The sequence below is a fragment of the Akebia trifoliata genome, chromosome 11, assembly GCF_017979445.1.
Source record: "Akebia trifoliata isolate Shusen 1 chromosome 11, ASM1797944v1, whole genome shotgun sequence".
NCBI lineage: Eukaryota > Viridiplantae > Streptophyta > Magnoliopsida > Ranunculales > Lardizabalaceae > Akebia > Akebia trifoliata.
In genome coordinates this window covers 6,702,668-6,717,728 of record NC_141385.1, presented here as the reverse complement: position 1 = coordinate 6,717,728, position 15,061 = coordinate 6,702,668, and the positions used below count along the sequence as shown (strand labels likewise).

At 34.5% G+C, this 15,061-nt stretch overlaps 1 protein-coding gene across 6 annotated transcripts; it reads left to right on the top strand.

Annotated features, from left to right (window-relative positions):
* Positions 1-1,012: 1,012 nt before the first annotated feature.
* Positions 1,013-14,364, top strand: TRANS11 (translocase 11). Of its 6 annotated transcripts, none has more exons than XM_086458117.1 (8): positions 1,013-1,178; positions 1,335-1,409; positions 1,906-2,138; positions 4,960-5,410; positions 5,526-5,590; positions 8,377-8,570; positions 8,891-9,099; positions 14,084-14,364. In XM_086458117.1, the coding sequence occupies exons 1-8, from the start codon at positions 1,053-1,055 to the stop codon at positions 14,264-14,266; spliced, it is 1,536 nt and encodes a 511-aa protein (XP_086314243.1). In that variant the 5' UTR covers positions 1,013-1,052; the 3' UTR covers positions 14,267-14,364. The 6 variants fall into 6 exon arrangements, with proteins under 6 accessions (XP_086314243.1, XP_086314245.1, XP_086314247.1 ...); XM_086458119.1 differs by having other exon boundaries at positions 1,036-1,245; positions 1,953-2,138; XM_086458121.1 differs by having other exon boundaries at positions 1,036-1,245; positions 1,913-2,138.
* The last annotated feature ends 697 nt before the right edge of the window (positions 14,365-15,061 follow it).

Genomic DNA, 15,061 nt, shown 5'->3' with positions numbered 1-15,061 from the left:
AGATATACCTTTTGACTTCATGCTCTCTTGTGTTCATTGCATTTGACAAATTGAAAATTGAGTTAACATCGACTCCTATGTGTTCGATAAATTGGTTGGATAGTAGTTCAACTTTACTTCAATTTGGTTTTATTATCCTATGTTTAGTATATATATATATATATAGAGAGAGAGTGGTGTTCGGAGGCCCAAAAAAGAATTAAACACTAGGTTAAACATTTTTTAAATGTATGGGTTGGAAGTTTCAAAATGAGCTGATTTTTTGTGAGGAGGATCTTTATGATGAGAAGATCACCTTCACCCAAAATCAATCCATTCCGAAACTTCTAACCCCATCAAAATTGATTTACAAAAATCGGACGGTCCACGATTCTTCAATCAATAAACTTAGTTTAAAGATCATCCTCACCAAAAATCAATTCAATCCAAAACTTTTGACCCCTATTTTGAAAAATATTTGACTCTCTTTAGGGCATTCAAATGCTTCCCATATATATATATATATATAGACGGTCCACATTCTAAATCACTTTTGATGAAGTTTCAGATTGGATGTATATTTTGTGAGGATCATCATCACAAAAAATCAGCTCAATCCAAAACCTCTAACCCATATTTTGAAAAATCATTATTTTTACATATATCCCATGATAAAAAATGTATAAATTAATTTCATTTATTTCTTAAAAAAACGAAAATTTCAAAAATGTTTTTTATTACAAATTTTCGTGGAATTTGATCGAACAAGTGATTGAATCCGTACCCATTGACACCCCCGTGTAATTGCAAAATCCAAACTTGATTATTATGTGATTAAGTATGGAAAAAATTACATAAAGGACCCTTATATGAGAATTTTTTTTTATCTTTAATTAATGTAATTTTAAATGAGAAGCGACGACAAAAATGGACCCACTTGGGTTACTTTGGGAAATATCGAGAGTAACGTCATACTGTTTGAAGTCTACGAGGCGCCAAAGGTCACTAAATATTTCCACCTAAACACAAGATCGATCAGCTTTTCCCTCTCTCTCTCTCTCTCTCTCTCTCTCATGTCTTCTTCTTCTGTAAATCTCTATCTCACTCGTCAAGGATTTCCGCAAACCCTAAAACGACTCACTCCTGCTCGAACAAGAATCCAAACTACTTTCTCTTTACATCTATGTGGTCATTTCAAGGTAAGAGTATCCTTCTCAACTCTTAGTTTGATTCGATTCTCACGATTTGCAGAATTCCTGGTTTCTGGTAATCCTCATACCCACCTCCCTTTTAAAATTCGTTCTCGTTACAGAGCTTATCAGCTGATCTCATTTATTGGCAATTTCTTTTTGTAGTTTTCTAGATCCGAAATCCGTCGAAATGGATGTGATTTGCGGCATAATCTGGTTCGAATCAGGTCCACGGATGAGGTATTTGTGATTTAAGAGAAAATCTGAAATGAATGTGATCCTATACGCTAATAACTTAGTCAGAGATTTAGGGAGTATTTGGTAGTGGAAATAAGTTAATTCCGATAGACTTCCAACCTTAAAAATGCTGTAAATTGGTTGGTTTACATTTTTTATTTAGTTACAGGCCTATTCTAATAACCTCAAACACACACACACACACACACACACACACATACACACACACACACACATGCATGGGATAACTGATAAGAGTCCCATACAAGATTCTCAATCATGTGCAATTGAAAACAAATGGCTACAATTATACAATACGAGAATTTTGGGTCCCATAGATAATCGCCTCATTTGTGTAAAAACAAACAAAAAAGAATCCTTCCAAGAGTTGTTTTTGAGAAAAATATAGATTTTTTTTTTGAATAAATGGATGGGTGTTCATCCTATGAAAATTATTTTTATTACATTGATTTTGATGCTTATTGGTTTCTTGATAAAGGATGCAGAGGGCATGACTTCATTTGATGGGTGGGGGGACATTGACAGGATTCCTGGGGACAATTCTTACTTACTATCATCAAGTGGTGAAGAGAGTGATACAGAGCTTGTAATAAATCCAATTGGAGATGTTGACTTGCCTAGCATCAAAGAGCATATTGACTCATCTGATGGGGCCATGGCCGTGACTGCTCATCGCTTTGCAATGCTTCGAAATAGACGCAAGAAAAATAGGCAAAGCATACCATTTACTATTAAACTTTAAATCTTTCTTGATCCTTGTTGTGAATAATAATTTTAATTCTTTAAAATGGTTTGTTATGATCACTCCATAAAGTAAAATGAATTTTAATTTTGGAAATGATTGGGGCACCCCTTACTTTGAAGAGCACTTTGGATTCCAGTCGCTTCAAAATAATTAGAATTAACATAATGTATATGGAGAGCAACTTTAGAGTGAGACATGAAGAGGAAGGGCCAATAATAATTGATTGCTCATAACTATCCTAGAGCGTTTTTTTTTTTTTTTTTTCATTACCTTGGTTATATTATCCACAAGGTTAGCTATATCGGGGAGGATATTTGTAGAATTAGAGCTAAATGATAAAAGTATAAGAGTGCTATGTGATTGACACATCTCAATTAAATTAAAAGAAATAAATTATAACATGCCAGTAATATTGGATATGGTTTATAGTTTTGGGCAGTCAAGAAACAATATGTTCGTTAGTTGTGCGCAATAGAGATGAGGTGTTGAGGCTGAATGGGATGACTAAGAAGATATATTTAGAAAGGAATGCATTCATGAAGTGTGCTGGATTTGGTTCTGAGACACTTTGAAGGTCTGAATGTGGGTCTTTGGTAAGTGGCTCTAGAGATTTGGAGAGGATTGGTAAAGCCATTCGATAGAAGTAATAGGAACCGAAAATTGGACAAATCATTTGGGAGGTATACTTTGGACCCATCGTTCTCCTCCAAGACTTTTATTTGGGAAGGCATTTCCAAGGTTCCAACATTTAAAAAAAAAAAAAAAAAGGAAATTCACTTTAAGTATGCTATGGAATTGGAATGAACTATTGGGAGATGTGCGCTTTAAGAACATTCCTCTTCATGTTGCTTTTCCATGCATTTATGTGCTAGCCAAACCAAATGACACTCTTGTTCGCGATAATTTGATCCATGATGAAAATGGGATTTTTTGGAACTAAAGTCTTAATATTGGAAATTAAGTCTTAGCAAATATATAAACAACGGGGAGATTTAGTCTATCAATTCTTCGATTCTAAATCTATCCAAGTTAGATATCATTTTGGGAGTATAGGAGATGTTGGAAGTGTGCCTCTGATGAGTGATTCTTATTTAGATTCTTCTATAGGGAGGCCTTAAGTTCTAACATATCTGGAAATAGAGTAATGGAAGAATCGAAGGATCACCCATTTTTGCATTACTCAATTTCCAGATATATTAGAACTTAATTACCTGCTTTGGGATTAGATGGGTGATGCTAAGTTTGTCCCAAACTTAGTCAAAGGTTGGCACTACAGAGGCTTTCCTTCCCCTATTGGATTTGTTCTTTTGGACATTATATCCTTTTGTTGTTTGTTGGTGCATTTAGAAAAAACGGAACACTTGTATTGGAAGGTAAGGCGGACTTTTTATAGTTGACATCATCATGAAGTGAAGGCAATGGTGTCCTATAGAGTATCTTCTTGACATAAGGGGCATTGGCATTTTTTTCGAAGATCTAATTTTCAATTGGTCTTAGATTTTATCCTAATTGTAGTAGCACATTGTTTGGATTTATATTTCCCTCTTCTTGGATTCTTCCTATGGTCTCACTCCCATTATAGTTGCTCATCTTCATTGTACTCTCTCTCTATCAAAGAAATTGTTGTCTATCTTTACCGATCAATGGAAAAATATCTGCTTCCTAGAAAGTTTCTTTGATCTCTCTTGATGAAGAGAAGTGTTTTCATTGTCAACAAAACTTATGAATAGGTCTTTTCTTCTTTAAATATCATTTTTTGATGGTTGTGCATCATACAATGTTTGATTTTTAAAATCACTTCTCACCAGAATATTTCGTGAACGATTAGTGATTTCCACCGCTATAAATACAAAAAGAAACCATCAATAAAATTTTGTGTTGAGACTTGTGGACATGGAAATATTTAGGTATGTTTCATGGAAATATGTTAAAATTTAATACTATGCTTGGAAGGCCCTAGGGTTACATCATGTCTTTTGTTCTTTTGGCAAGTCAACAGGATCTTGCATGGGAGATGGGATCCTGCTGGGGAGATTCCTTTATCTTCTCACTTGAGATTTTAAGCAAGCTTGCTTTGTGATTATCCACAAATTTTGTTGGGATGATTATGTATTTCTGTACCAGTTGTGTAAATGGGCAACCATTTTCCTAAAGCTATATGACAATGACCGACACTTGTATGGTCCTTATTGTGATATCAACACACATATCCTTGTCGATGCATCTAGATATACATCTTACGCCTAATGCATTGACACCCTTTATTAAAGATATTTGATAATAAAAAATTCCTTTGATTTGTGTGCTCCATCTTCTGTGCACTAATTTTGTTGTGAAAGAAGATTGTTGCTCTTTGATGTACAAATCTACATTTAAAGGAAAGAACTTAGTTTCAATTTTTTAAAATCTTTGGAGTAAATACCAATCATCATCTTCAAAGCTTTATAAAAAAAATTGGGTTGGCTGAATGAACCCTGTTCCTCCATTCATTTCTGTCTATTAATTCAAGTGTGCTTGTATCCACTATCACGGAGATGTTAGGGTTTCAGACTTCTCTAAGGTGCTGTGTGACCATGTCAAACACCTCATATCTATGTTAGACACAAATCCATGTGAATGCTATTGCTGCCATACTATTTGTGTTTTTTTTTTTTTGATAGATAAAAAGATTTGCTTCACAAGGCATTGTTGCCATGCTATATATTACACAATGTAGGTTTACTTTCTACTTATTTTTTGCTGAAAACTTGTTTTGGGCCTGAATTTTTTTGCATACTCTAATGGCAGGATTCAACCTGGAGTTTTAATTAATATGGGATTGATAGTCTTCTTGACGATTCTTCTTTTACTTGTAGACTGGTGTCTATGGCGTATTGTCAGACTACCTTTGGCATCATTTTACTTGACGCGCCCATTTTTAATATCTGCAGTTTTAGCCTCATTTGCAGGATATGTATGTGTCCCACTACTTGATAGTTTGAGGATTCGTCAAACCATCAGGAAAGAAGGACCCGTTATGCACTCCTCTCAGAAGGAAACCCCTACAATGGGTGGATTGTTTTTCATTCCGATTGGTGTAACTGTTGCAAGATTCATAACTGGTTTCTCTTCTGTTGAAGTTTTTGGAGCAATAGCCGCAACTCTAGCATTTGCAGCAATTGGGTTACTTGATGACGTCTTTAGTTTCATCAAGAATCATAATTATGGATTACCTGCGTGGATTAAAGTTTTGTTAGAGGTATTTTTATTTTAAATTTTTTTTATTTTTGTTGCTTATCCTTTTCCACATTTGTTACGTATTTCATTTGCTTTTTTGAACTTAGCCAGCTTATTTTTAATGCTGTACTTAACAGGTAGCTGTTGGGACATGGTTTTCATTTTGGTTGGACTCAACAAATATATCATCACCCTACAACATGTATACTTTCTCGTAACTAATTTGATCAACATTATTTGATGGTAACACACATCTATTCTTTTGGAAAAAATATTTCAATAAATCCACTTAGGCTTTACATTCATTACAGGTAAAAAAAAAAAGCAAGAAGTACATGAGATGGACCTGTAATGCATTTAATGTGCCTGGGGCCTTCATTGAAAGAATTCAAGGGCTGACTTTTCCTGGTCAAAATCAGCCCATTCTAAAATCTTTAACCCTATAAAGCGTGGACTTATCATTTAATGGGTTAAATAGGTGGTCTATAAATTCTCAACTTGTAATCCAGTTTTTGTTGGGCTAGAAATATCATAATTTATCTATTTATTTATTTTTATAATGAGGATGATACCTCACCTCCATGTGAGGTGCCTTGAATTAAAAATAGCCCTTGATTCATTTTCATGTGGAACCCACGGAGCCCCGCCAAATCATTATCAGATAATCTGTTAGAACATCTTGATCCATATATTGTTAATGCTCTCTTTATATTACTAGAGTGAGACTTGGTGTCTACAGTCTTGAAGATCAAAATGTTCTTTACCATTGGACTTCGGATTTCCTGGTGGTTGCAGGAGTCTTAGGTATGGAGAATTTGTACTGAGATGGGAGGCTAATGTTTCTGCCCCTGGATAAATTCTTTTGGAGATTTTGGTGCATTTCTAGTGAGCCCTTTCTCACTACTTTTGCTTGTACCATATAGTTGGGGACTCTAATTCCTCATGTTTTTTTTTTCCTTTACAATTGCTTTCAAAGCTTTTAGATGTGAAGGAGTGGGGTGAGGCTTGTAAGGCCACCAACCTCGTGAGCACGGCTTTTCAAATGAAAATAGAAGAATGAGTAACTATGTGGCAAATTCAATTAGAAAAGGTTATGAAAATTTTGACAAATAAACACTTGCATTTTGTATTGTGGAAAAATATATTTTTGTTAATGTTGTTTGATCTTAGAATAACTTCTCACTGATTTATTGAGGCTTAGGGAGCTGGGAACAAAAAATTAAAATTGAACTTTTTAAGCTAGTACAACCTCCAACACCAATATTTGCATATAAATTGTGCATGTTTGAGAAAAAGCATTAAAACGGTGTAGAAGGTATGATGTTTCAAAGGTCAAGTAAGGTATTAAAATGTCCTATAGGCTATTTTGTGTTCTTGAGTAAAACATTGTACAATAATCATCAATAATAAATAAACTAGATATAATCAAGGACCACCACCAAGGAAGAGCAAGAGGAGGAAAAAGAGAAGTTGCTTCGAATAAAGTTTTCATTAATCACATGTATCTATGCTTTGTATGAGCTTGTTTATTTTAATTTTCCCCCAAAATTATCTCTACGCAAATAAAGGTCTCAGTAAACCCACACATATGTATCATACTTATAATATGCCGATTGTTAAAATAAAATATTACTGATCTGGTTAGGAATTTCAAATTTGTTCTGTCTTATTTGGATTCTTGGAGAAAAATATTATCAATATTAGAAGATATAGGGGAATCGGAAATCCTTTTCCCCAAAGAGTGCAATCATTCTCTTGGAATGTTGTTTGATAATATTATCACCTTATAAATAGAGGTCTATTAATCGCAAACATGTACATTGTGTGTAAAATGAGGAAGAAAACATGGATCACTTATTATGCGTTAACACTGGCTAGGAAAGTTTGGAGCTACTTTTAATCAATTTGACATGAAATGGATTATTCCAAGACTAGACTACTTTGGAAGAGGGCTGCCACTGGTGGTATCTCAACAAAATTTCTAACAGCCTCCGACCTACAAAATCTGATTCTAGGTTAGCCTCTTGGAAGGAGATGAATCCTTTGAACAAGCTCACAAACCCTTCCATGTGCCATTAGTTGGTATCGTTGAAAGAGCATACTAAGATAATTTTTGAAGGGACTCTGGATAAAGCAGGTTGATAAATAAGAAATATGTAAAACTCGGGCAATCACCTTCTTATCCATTGTTCCTTTGTTAAGAAGATTTGGGCTTATTTTCTTTTGCTATTCAAGATTTCTCGGGTGTTTTCCGTTTTTCTATCTTAGTGCTTTTCCTGAGTTGGGCCCTTATTGGAAGCACTATCAAAAATCGAATCGTGTGATCTTTAACTCCCTTTGCAGTGTATTGGGGCATGTGGAACAATAGGAAGTTTGAAGGGAAGGAACATCACCTGCATGAAGTTATTGTGGAAATTTTGGGGTCGATGTTTTTGGAGCAAATTTTTTGAAGAATTTAGAGGATCTTTCTTTGAGGATTTTGTGTTTAGATGAGATTTGTTATGTGCTTCTTAGCACTGTTTTTTTTTTGTGAGTCTTTTTTCAGTTTGGTTTCTTTGTAGCCAGGCGGCCATCTTAGGCTCCATTAGCTGGGGCATCTGTGCAAAAGCTCCATTGGTGGAAGTGATGCCATAAACTTTTTGATGCATTACTTTCTGTAGTTTTTTAGATTCCTGTGCCCTTTATTAGGGACCTTATTATTAAGCAATAAGTATTTTAATAGATATGATTCTGCCTGGGGGCTATGGTTGGAAGGAATAAGAGGATCTTCAAAGGGGCAGTTTCCTCTTTTGGTGCAAGTTATGTCCTGAATTTAAGGGGGTCTTCGTCTTTAGATGGGACTCGTTTTGTGATAGTTAGGTGCTTTGCTTTTGTTGGTCATCTCGACTGACCATTGTACTTGCCTTCTTTGTTTAATAAAATTTATACTTTTCAAAAATATATATATTATTCTGCCATTTTAACCACTTTCTTCATTTTGCAATGTAGGAAAACATTGGTACCTCTACCTGCAGCTCTGGGCCTTATATATCTGGGAAAACTTTATCCATTTTTAACTACATTCTGTTTTGTTACTATGGGGAATGGCATTAATTTAACAGACAGCCTTGATGGGCTGGCTGGAGGGACAGCAGCATTGGCTTTTGTAGGGATGTCAATCGCAGTGCTTCCAATATGCTCTGGTTAGTATGTTTTGCTTCACATAATTTGCAGTTCTAGTGGTACTGTTTACTTCATTAGTTGCTTGGTTCTAATATTTATGGTTGTCACTTAAAATAGAGTAAAATGGCCAACATGGGATTCATGTTGCCAACCCCAATATTTGGTATAGGGGCCTATCAAATAAATAAATAAATATTTGGTATAAGGTATAGTTGGTGACGATGTTGAAAGTTTGAACTTTATATGAAGATTGTTTTGGTGTCTGATCAAAGATAAGAGATTCAAAGTTTTTCTATTTGGGTTCTTCTTGAATACTTGCTTTTTGTATGTTCTAAAACAGGCCTTTCTATATTTGGAGCATCGATGGCGGGAGCCTGCATTGGTTTCCTTTTGCATAACCGGTACAAGGCGTCCATAATCATGGGTCATACTGGATCCTTGGCATTGGGTGGAGCACTTGCTGCGATGGCGGCATGCACGGGAATGTTCTTTCCATTATTTATTTCATCTGGGATCTTTGTCCTTGAAGCAATTTCAGTTATAGTGCAGGTTTGTTATCTTGGTTATCTTTTCTTCTTTTCTTTCATCCTTTGTTGATTGGATCAGCACTATATTACTGGATTTTACAACACAAAAAACCTTTGTAGGATGAAACAAAACCACTCGGAACACTATACTTAATCTTGCATCAGTTAAGCCCATGTTAATCATTGCTAGGCCTTGATAGTTGTATCCTAGTCTTGTTCAAATGGACGCTTACAGGGGCTTTAATGATGCAATGCGTTGATATAATAGGTTAAGAAATTTAAAGGGATCATTCAGTTAACATAAGAAATTAAGGATGACTATTTTTTGTAATTGATCAAAAGAACTCAAATACAATTTACCCTTTGCATGGATGTCTAAGGATTTGTTTCTCCAACTATACATGAAGTTACTATAATGTCATTATGTACATTGTATTATAAATATTGGGGACAACATAATGCGGGACGCATATCAAACTAATAGTCATAGGCTCAAATGGCAATTTTGTAATAATTTGGGTTTCCACATTTTGGGTCCTGATTTTGTTTTTTTCACTTTTTTATTTATTGGGGTTAGTTTTAAATTAGTTAGATTTATTGCATTCTGATCCTAAGTTATTTTGAATACTATTCACATCAGTTTTCTGTAAGCCTTGTTTTTAGAGGTCAAAACTTGTCCTATTAAGTTGATTTTCGTGTCATTTGAAAGGTTATTAAGTTACCTTTTTAAAGACCTCAAGAAGTTGCGAAATCCAATATGTTTTGAGAAAATTATGGCCTAAATACTAGTAGGGTATCAGTTAGTGACGGGATTTATATCTCAATTGTTTGGGTAAAAAACTTTAGAGTTTAAGTCATGTAATTAAGATTAGAGTTAGAATAAAAAATGTGAGAGCATATATATATGGGAATCCTAACGTCCAAGACCTCATGGGGACGTTAGCATTCTTCAACACATTTTTTTTTCCAACAATACCACTATCCATTTTGTCTTTTAGTGAAGAAGATTAGTCTTTTTACATAATTAAATGTTTATTTACATGGTAAACGCTTGTCTTTTATATAACAAATGCTGAGGGCATTTAGTCTTTAAATTTAAATGTTGTATTTGCAATAAATGCTTTGGCAATCAATGCAAATAAGCATTTATTATGTATCTTTTTCACTAAAAGACCAGCATACCCCTATCTTTTTCACTAAAAGACAATGGATGGGGGCATTATTCGAAAAAAATGTGTTGGAAAATGCTAACGTCTGCATGAGGTCTTGGACGTTAGCATTCCCTATATATATAGTCATTACAATTGATTTCTCTCCGATTATTGAATAAATTTTTTACAGATCTCTTCTTAAATTTTTTCTTTTCTAGCAATTGGATATGGTATGAAGCCATCTTGGTGTGATTCCAAGGTAATTTTTGAACTTTTTTCTCTAATCTTTTTCTTCTTATTATTCATCTATTCTTCCTGTTCATCTCATTTTCTTTTTTAAATTAATCCCTAACCCCAGCCAAATATCCTAATCCCTTTCTCATTAAGGCTATTTAGTTTTTCTCTTTGGAAATTTATTACTGTTGGGTTCTTTGAATGTTTTTATCATACCTTAATTGCAAAATTGTGTGCTTCATCCATCCGATTGGTCATGTTGAAAACCCTTAACAATAGCCAATAAAATCTTTTGGGTCTGAAACCTTTTCTTGAAACCTCTTTCTATGATTTTTCTTTCTTCTTCGTCACTGTCTAATTAATCTTGCCCTACATCACAAACATGTGTCTACATCGCCATTCAATTCTACCTTTAGCTATATTTTTAGTCAAGACCCAAGACATATGTTTTCATGTCTTTTCTTACTACTCCCATTCATATCATTTGTGGCATTCTCTGTCATTTTTAGTACCCTCAACTTGAACCAAGGTGCTACATGCAATGTCCTCAACCTCTTTGGTAAAACCTGAGTTTCCCCAAGTTGGAGAATCTAGGAGAACCTGAAAAATGCTACTATACTGTGGGGAAGTCTAGAAAGTTCTTTCGATGCATCATAATTGTTGTACAGAATCTTATATTATATATTGTAAGAACGATCTAGTAGGTCCCAAGAAGGTTCTAGAGTTAAAGAAATTAGTAGTCTTCTAGACAGTTTCCCCTCCATTGAATCATTTCTATTTGGTTAGATTTAGTCCATTCATTCAACCTGCGTAAATACAAGGGTTAGAGATCCTCATAGGCATAATACCTGCAAGACTGCTGATTGAGATAGAGTTGAAGTGGATGAATTGACTTACTCTTTGGTGTCCAAAAGGTTAAATTAATGCCACCGATGGTTGTTGATGAGGATCAGTGCCTTCGTTCATATTTTCATACTTAGGCCCTGCTTGGTGCACTACATATCATTTGCATTTGCAAATAGTTTGCGGTGACAGATTTACTATTGCTTGGTAACCATTGGGACTCTCTTGTGAATCTTTTTTTGTGGTTTTGATAATTGCAATAAAATTTTCTTTGTGATTTCTTGTTAAAATAAAACATGAAGACTATTTTAACTTGTTCAACCTCATCAAAGAAATCTTTCAACTTACAAATATACCCTCAATACTTGCTTCATTAACGTACACATGAATTTACAAAAAATATCCCTATCAAAAGGTATAGTAATCTACATATTGGAATTATAAAAATACCCATTATCAAATAAAATATTCAAATTATAAAAGTACTTTTAGTACTTGTTACATCAACATGAATATGAATTTACAAAAAATACCTTCATGATGAGGGATATTTTGCAATAAAATAAATGAAGGGCATTTTTGTAATTTTCATATGCAATTAAATATTATGAAGAGATGTATTTATGTAAATTCATAGGCGTATTAATGCAGGGTTATTTTTATAATTTATAAGTTTCTTTGATGAGAAGTATTGTTGTAATTTCATTGTGCAATTTAATGTATCTTGGAGTTGGAGGAGGGTTATTGTTGTACCAAGTACTAATGGTATTTTCATAATTTGATTGATAATAGGACATTTTAGTAATTTTGATATGCATAGGTTGGAGTCAACTAATTTTGCAAATGATTTGCGGCACTTTTTTGTGTTGCAGACTGCAAATCATTTGCTGAAATTCTTAAGAATTTAGGTGATCCATGCAATTTTTTTGCAATGCAAATCATTTGCATTGTGTAAACCAAGCACCAATAAAATTGATTTTAGAATATCATTTTTGCATTTGCAAATGATTTGCAGCATAACAAACAAGGCCTTAGTCTATTTCCAACAGTAAAAGTGTAATATTATCGTAGGAGTAGCAACAACGGGAATATTGTATCTAAGAAGATGGAAATAATGTTTGGGCTCGAAGAAGAACCACGACTGACACCAGGGGCGGAGCCAGGATTTTGCCCATGTGGGGGCAATCAAGAGTAGAAATTTTTTTGTTGTGGGGACAACTAAGAGTGAAAAAAAAATAGTTGTGGGGGCAACTAAGATTGGAAAAAAAAATTGTGGGGGCAATAATGGCAGATTTTTTTATCCGCCGCTAAAATCTGTTGCAATATCTCACTAATTCATAGACTTTGAAAATTCTTGTGGGGGCTAGTGCCCCCACAGCCCCCACCCTAAATCCGCCCGATTGATGCCACAACGCATCTAGTGGTTCAAGTAGGGTGGAGAGGCACCAATTAATGTGTTGCAGATACCCTCAATTTCTCCTTTGAGCATATCGAAAAATTTAGGTATTGTTTGGTTTGGACTTCAGATTCCATAAAGGAATCCCAATTAACAAGAACATGGCCTCTGGATTTCACATAGTTATCAAGAGAGAACATGGTGGAGCCCAAACTTCTACCATTCTCAAAAACTCGTGGAACTTCAATTTTAGATTGGAAGATGAACAATAACTCTCCATCTTCTGTTCACACAATCCTGGATATTGAGTTCTCTCTCGACTGTTTTATTAAGCTTCCTACTAAGCACTATCTAAGACATTTTTTTTTTCCGCTAAAATGGCTTTCTCATATACGTCATACGTTTTGAACCTTTTCATATCAACACTATATTTTGAACGTGGGGCACTGATTTGCGAAAATTTGTCTCACGGTCATGTCATCTGTATAATTACTGATTTCTGGTGTGCTAATTTCACATAATAAGCAAGTTATTGTTTTATAGGATCTGTGTTTCCTTTGGCATCAATTTGGTTAGTGAGAAAGTTCAGTCATGCTAGCTTTGTGTGATGTGGCTCGTGTCAAACATAAATTGACACCCTAATTCATTTCGGACATTTTATTTTCTTCGATCCACAAATGCAATTCAGACCTTATTGTAGCAATTTATTGCTTTAAGTTGTCACTTGAACACTGATCGACATGTTTTTCATTTCTTTTAACTCATTCTAAATACAAATGTTCAAATTGCATGATGGATATGAAATATATATATCAATCGAAAAAAATAATATAATATATGAAATACACTATATGGATGTTTCAGTGTATTTGGTTTGCTGGAATCAATGTGCCTAGCTTTTTTTTTCTATCACCAAGTCTGACACTTACACGTGTCTGTGTCAGTGGTAAATAGTGTTGTACTCATTAAGTTGAACGATGTCCTTGTCCGGCATAGAATGACAAGAATGGGATAGGTAGTCTTCAAATTTTACACTTGAAATTCGGTTTCAATTTCTGTCCATGTAGGGATTAAGGTTGCCACCATACATATGTGGTTCAATTAATGTACTCTCTATTCCTGAAGCTCTTTCCCATCTGTTCCCTTTTCTTGTTGATATTCTCACACTAGTCCATGAACCTCACTACCTCTCATGTTATATTCTTTCCCATAAAAAAATGTTTAAATGTTGAATCAGTTATGAGAATGTACATGGAAAGACAGTTTCCATTTATTTTGAGCCGTTGTTTCTTTCCATTTTTTAATCTAAGAGACAAGTATCAAATTTTTTCGCTTAAAGTGTTCTTTCATATGGCTGAGAAATGGTTTTTCTTATGGACCAGGTATTTTACTACAAGGCCACAAAATGGTTGTACGGAGATGGTCGCCGTTTGTTCCAAATGGCGCCTTTGCATCGCCACCTTGAATTATGTGGAATTAAAGAACCTCTCATTGTGACAAGCACATATGTTGTATCATGCATCTTGGCTATATTTGCTGGTTATGTGGGTCTTATTTCAGCATAAATGGTAGAAAACTTGTATGGTTCTCTGTCCTCTACTGATGCATCTGGGCATGATCTTGTATTCCTTCTTTCTATCCAATTCAATGCTCTTTAGTGTTATTGTCTTTTTACCTGGATATTAGGTAATGAGAACCTTTTAGTATTCTTAGGTTGTGTTTGATGCAATATTTGGTGGTTAGCTTTAGTGTTTTGTCCATCAAAACCACTTTTCGGAGTCAAAAGTATGTTCGACGACTCTAGATTCCCACAAAAGCCAAAAGCCAAAAGTCATGGCTGCTAAAGCTCCCCTTCTCATCTATACTGTTCACAATCTAGAAATAGAAAAAGATGCGTTTTGCTAGATTTCATCAAATGCCCACAACTTCGAAGTGCTATTGTGATTACTATTTCAGTATAGGGTAGAAAAGATCCTGGTTGACAATTATTCATCCACACCTAGGCTCTGTTTGGTACATCACAAATAATTTGCATTTACAAATGATTTGCACTGCAAATGATTTGCGATGAATGATTTACTATTGCTTGGTAACCATTGAAAATCTCTGGTGAAGGGACTTTTTCTGAATAGTTTCTAAGTTTTGGATGGTCTCTTAATAGTCTATTTCGTAAACTTTTCGTTTCTTAACAGTCCATGGACCTTAGGATTGAATGCCTTAACTATTTGAACTCATTGTTTTCATCAAAAAAAAAATTTGATTTTTGGCATCTCAATTGAGTTTCAGAGAGTCCATTCCGTTGAAAAGGATTTAAGAAGAAAGAATAAATCATTTTCAAGGAATTTTTTTTTTCTTAGTTT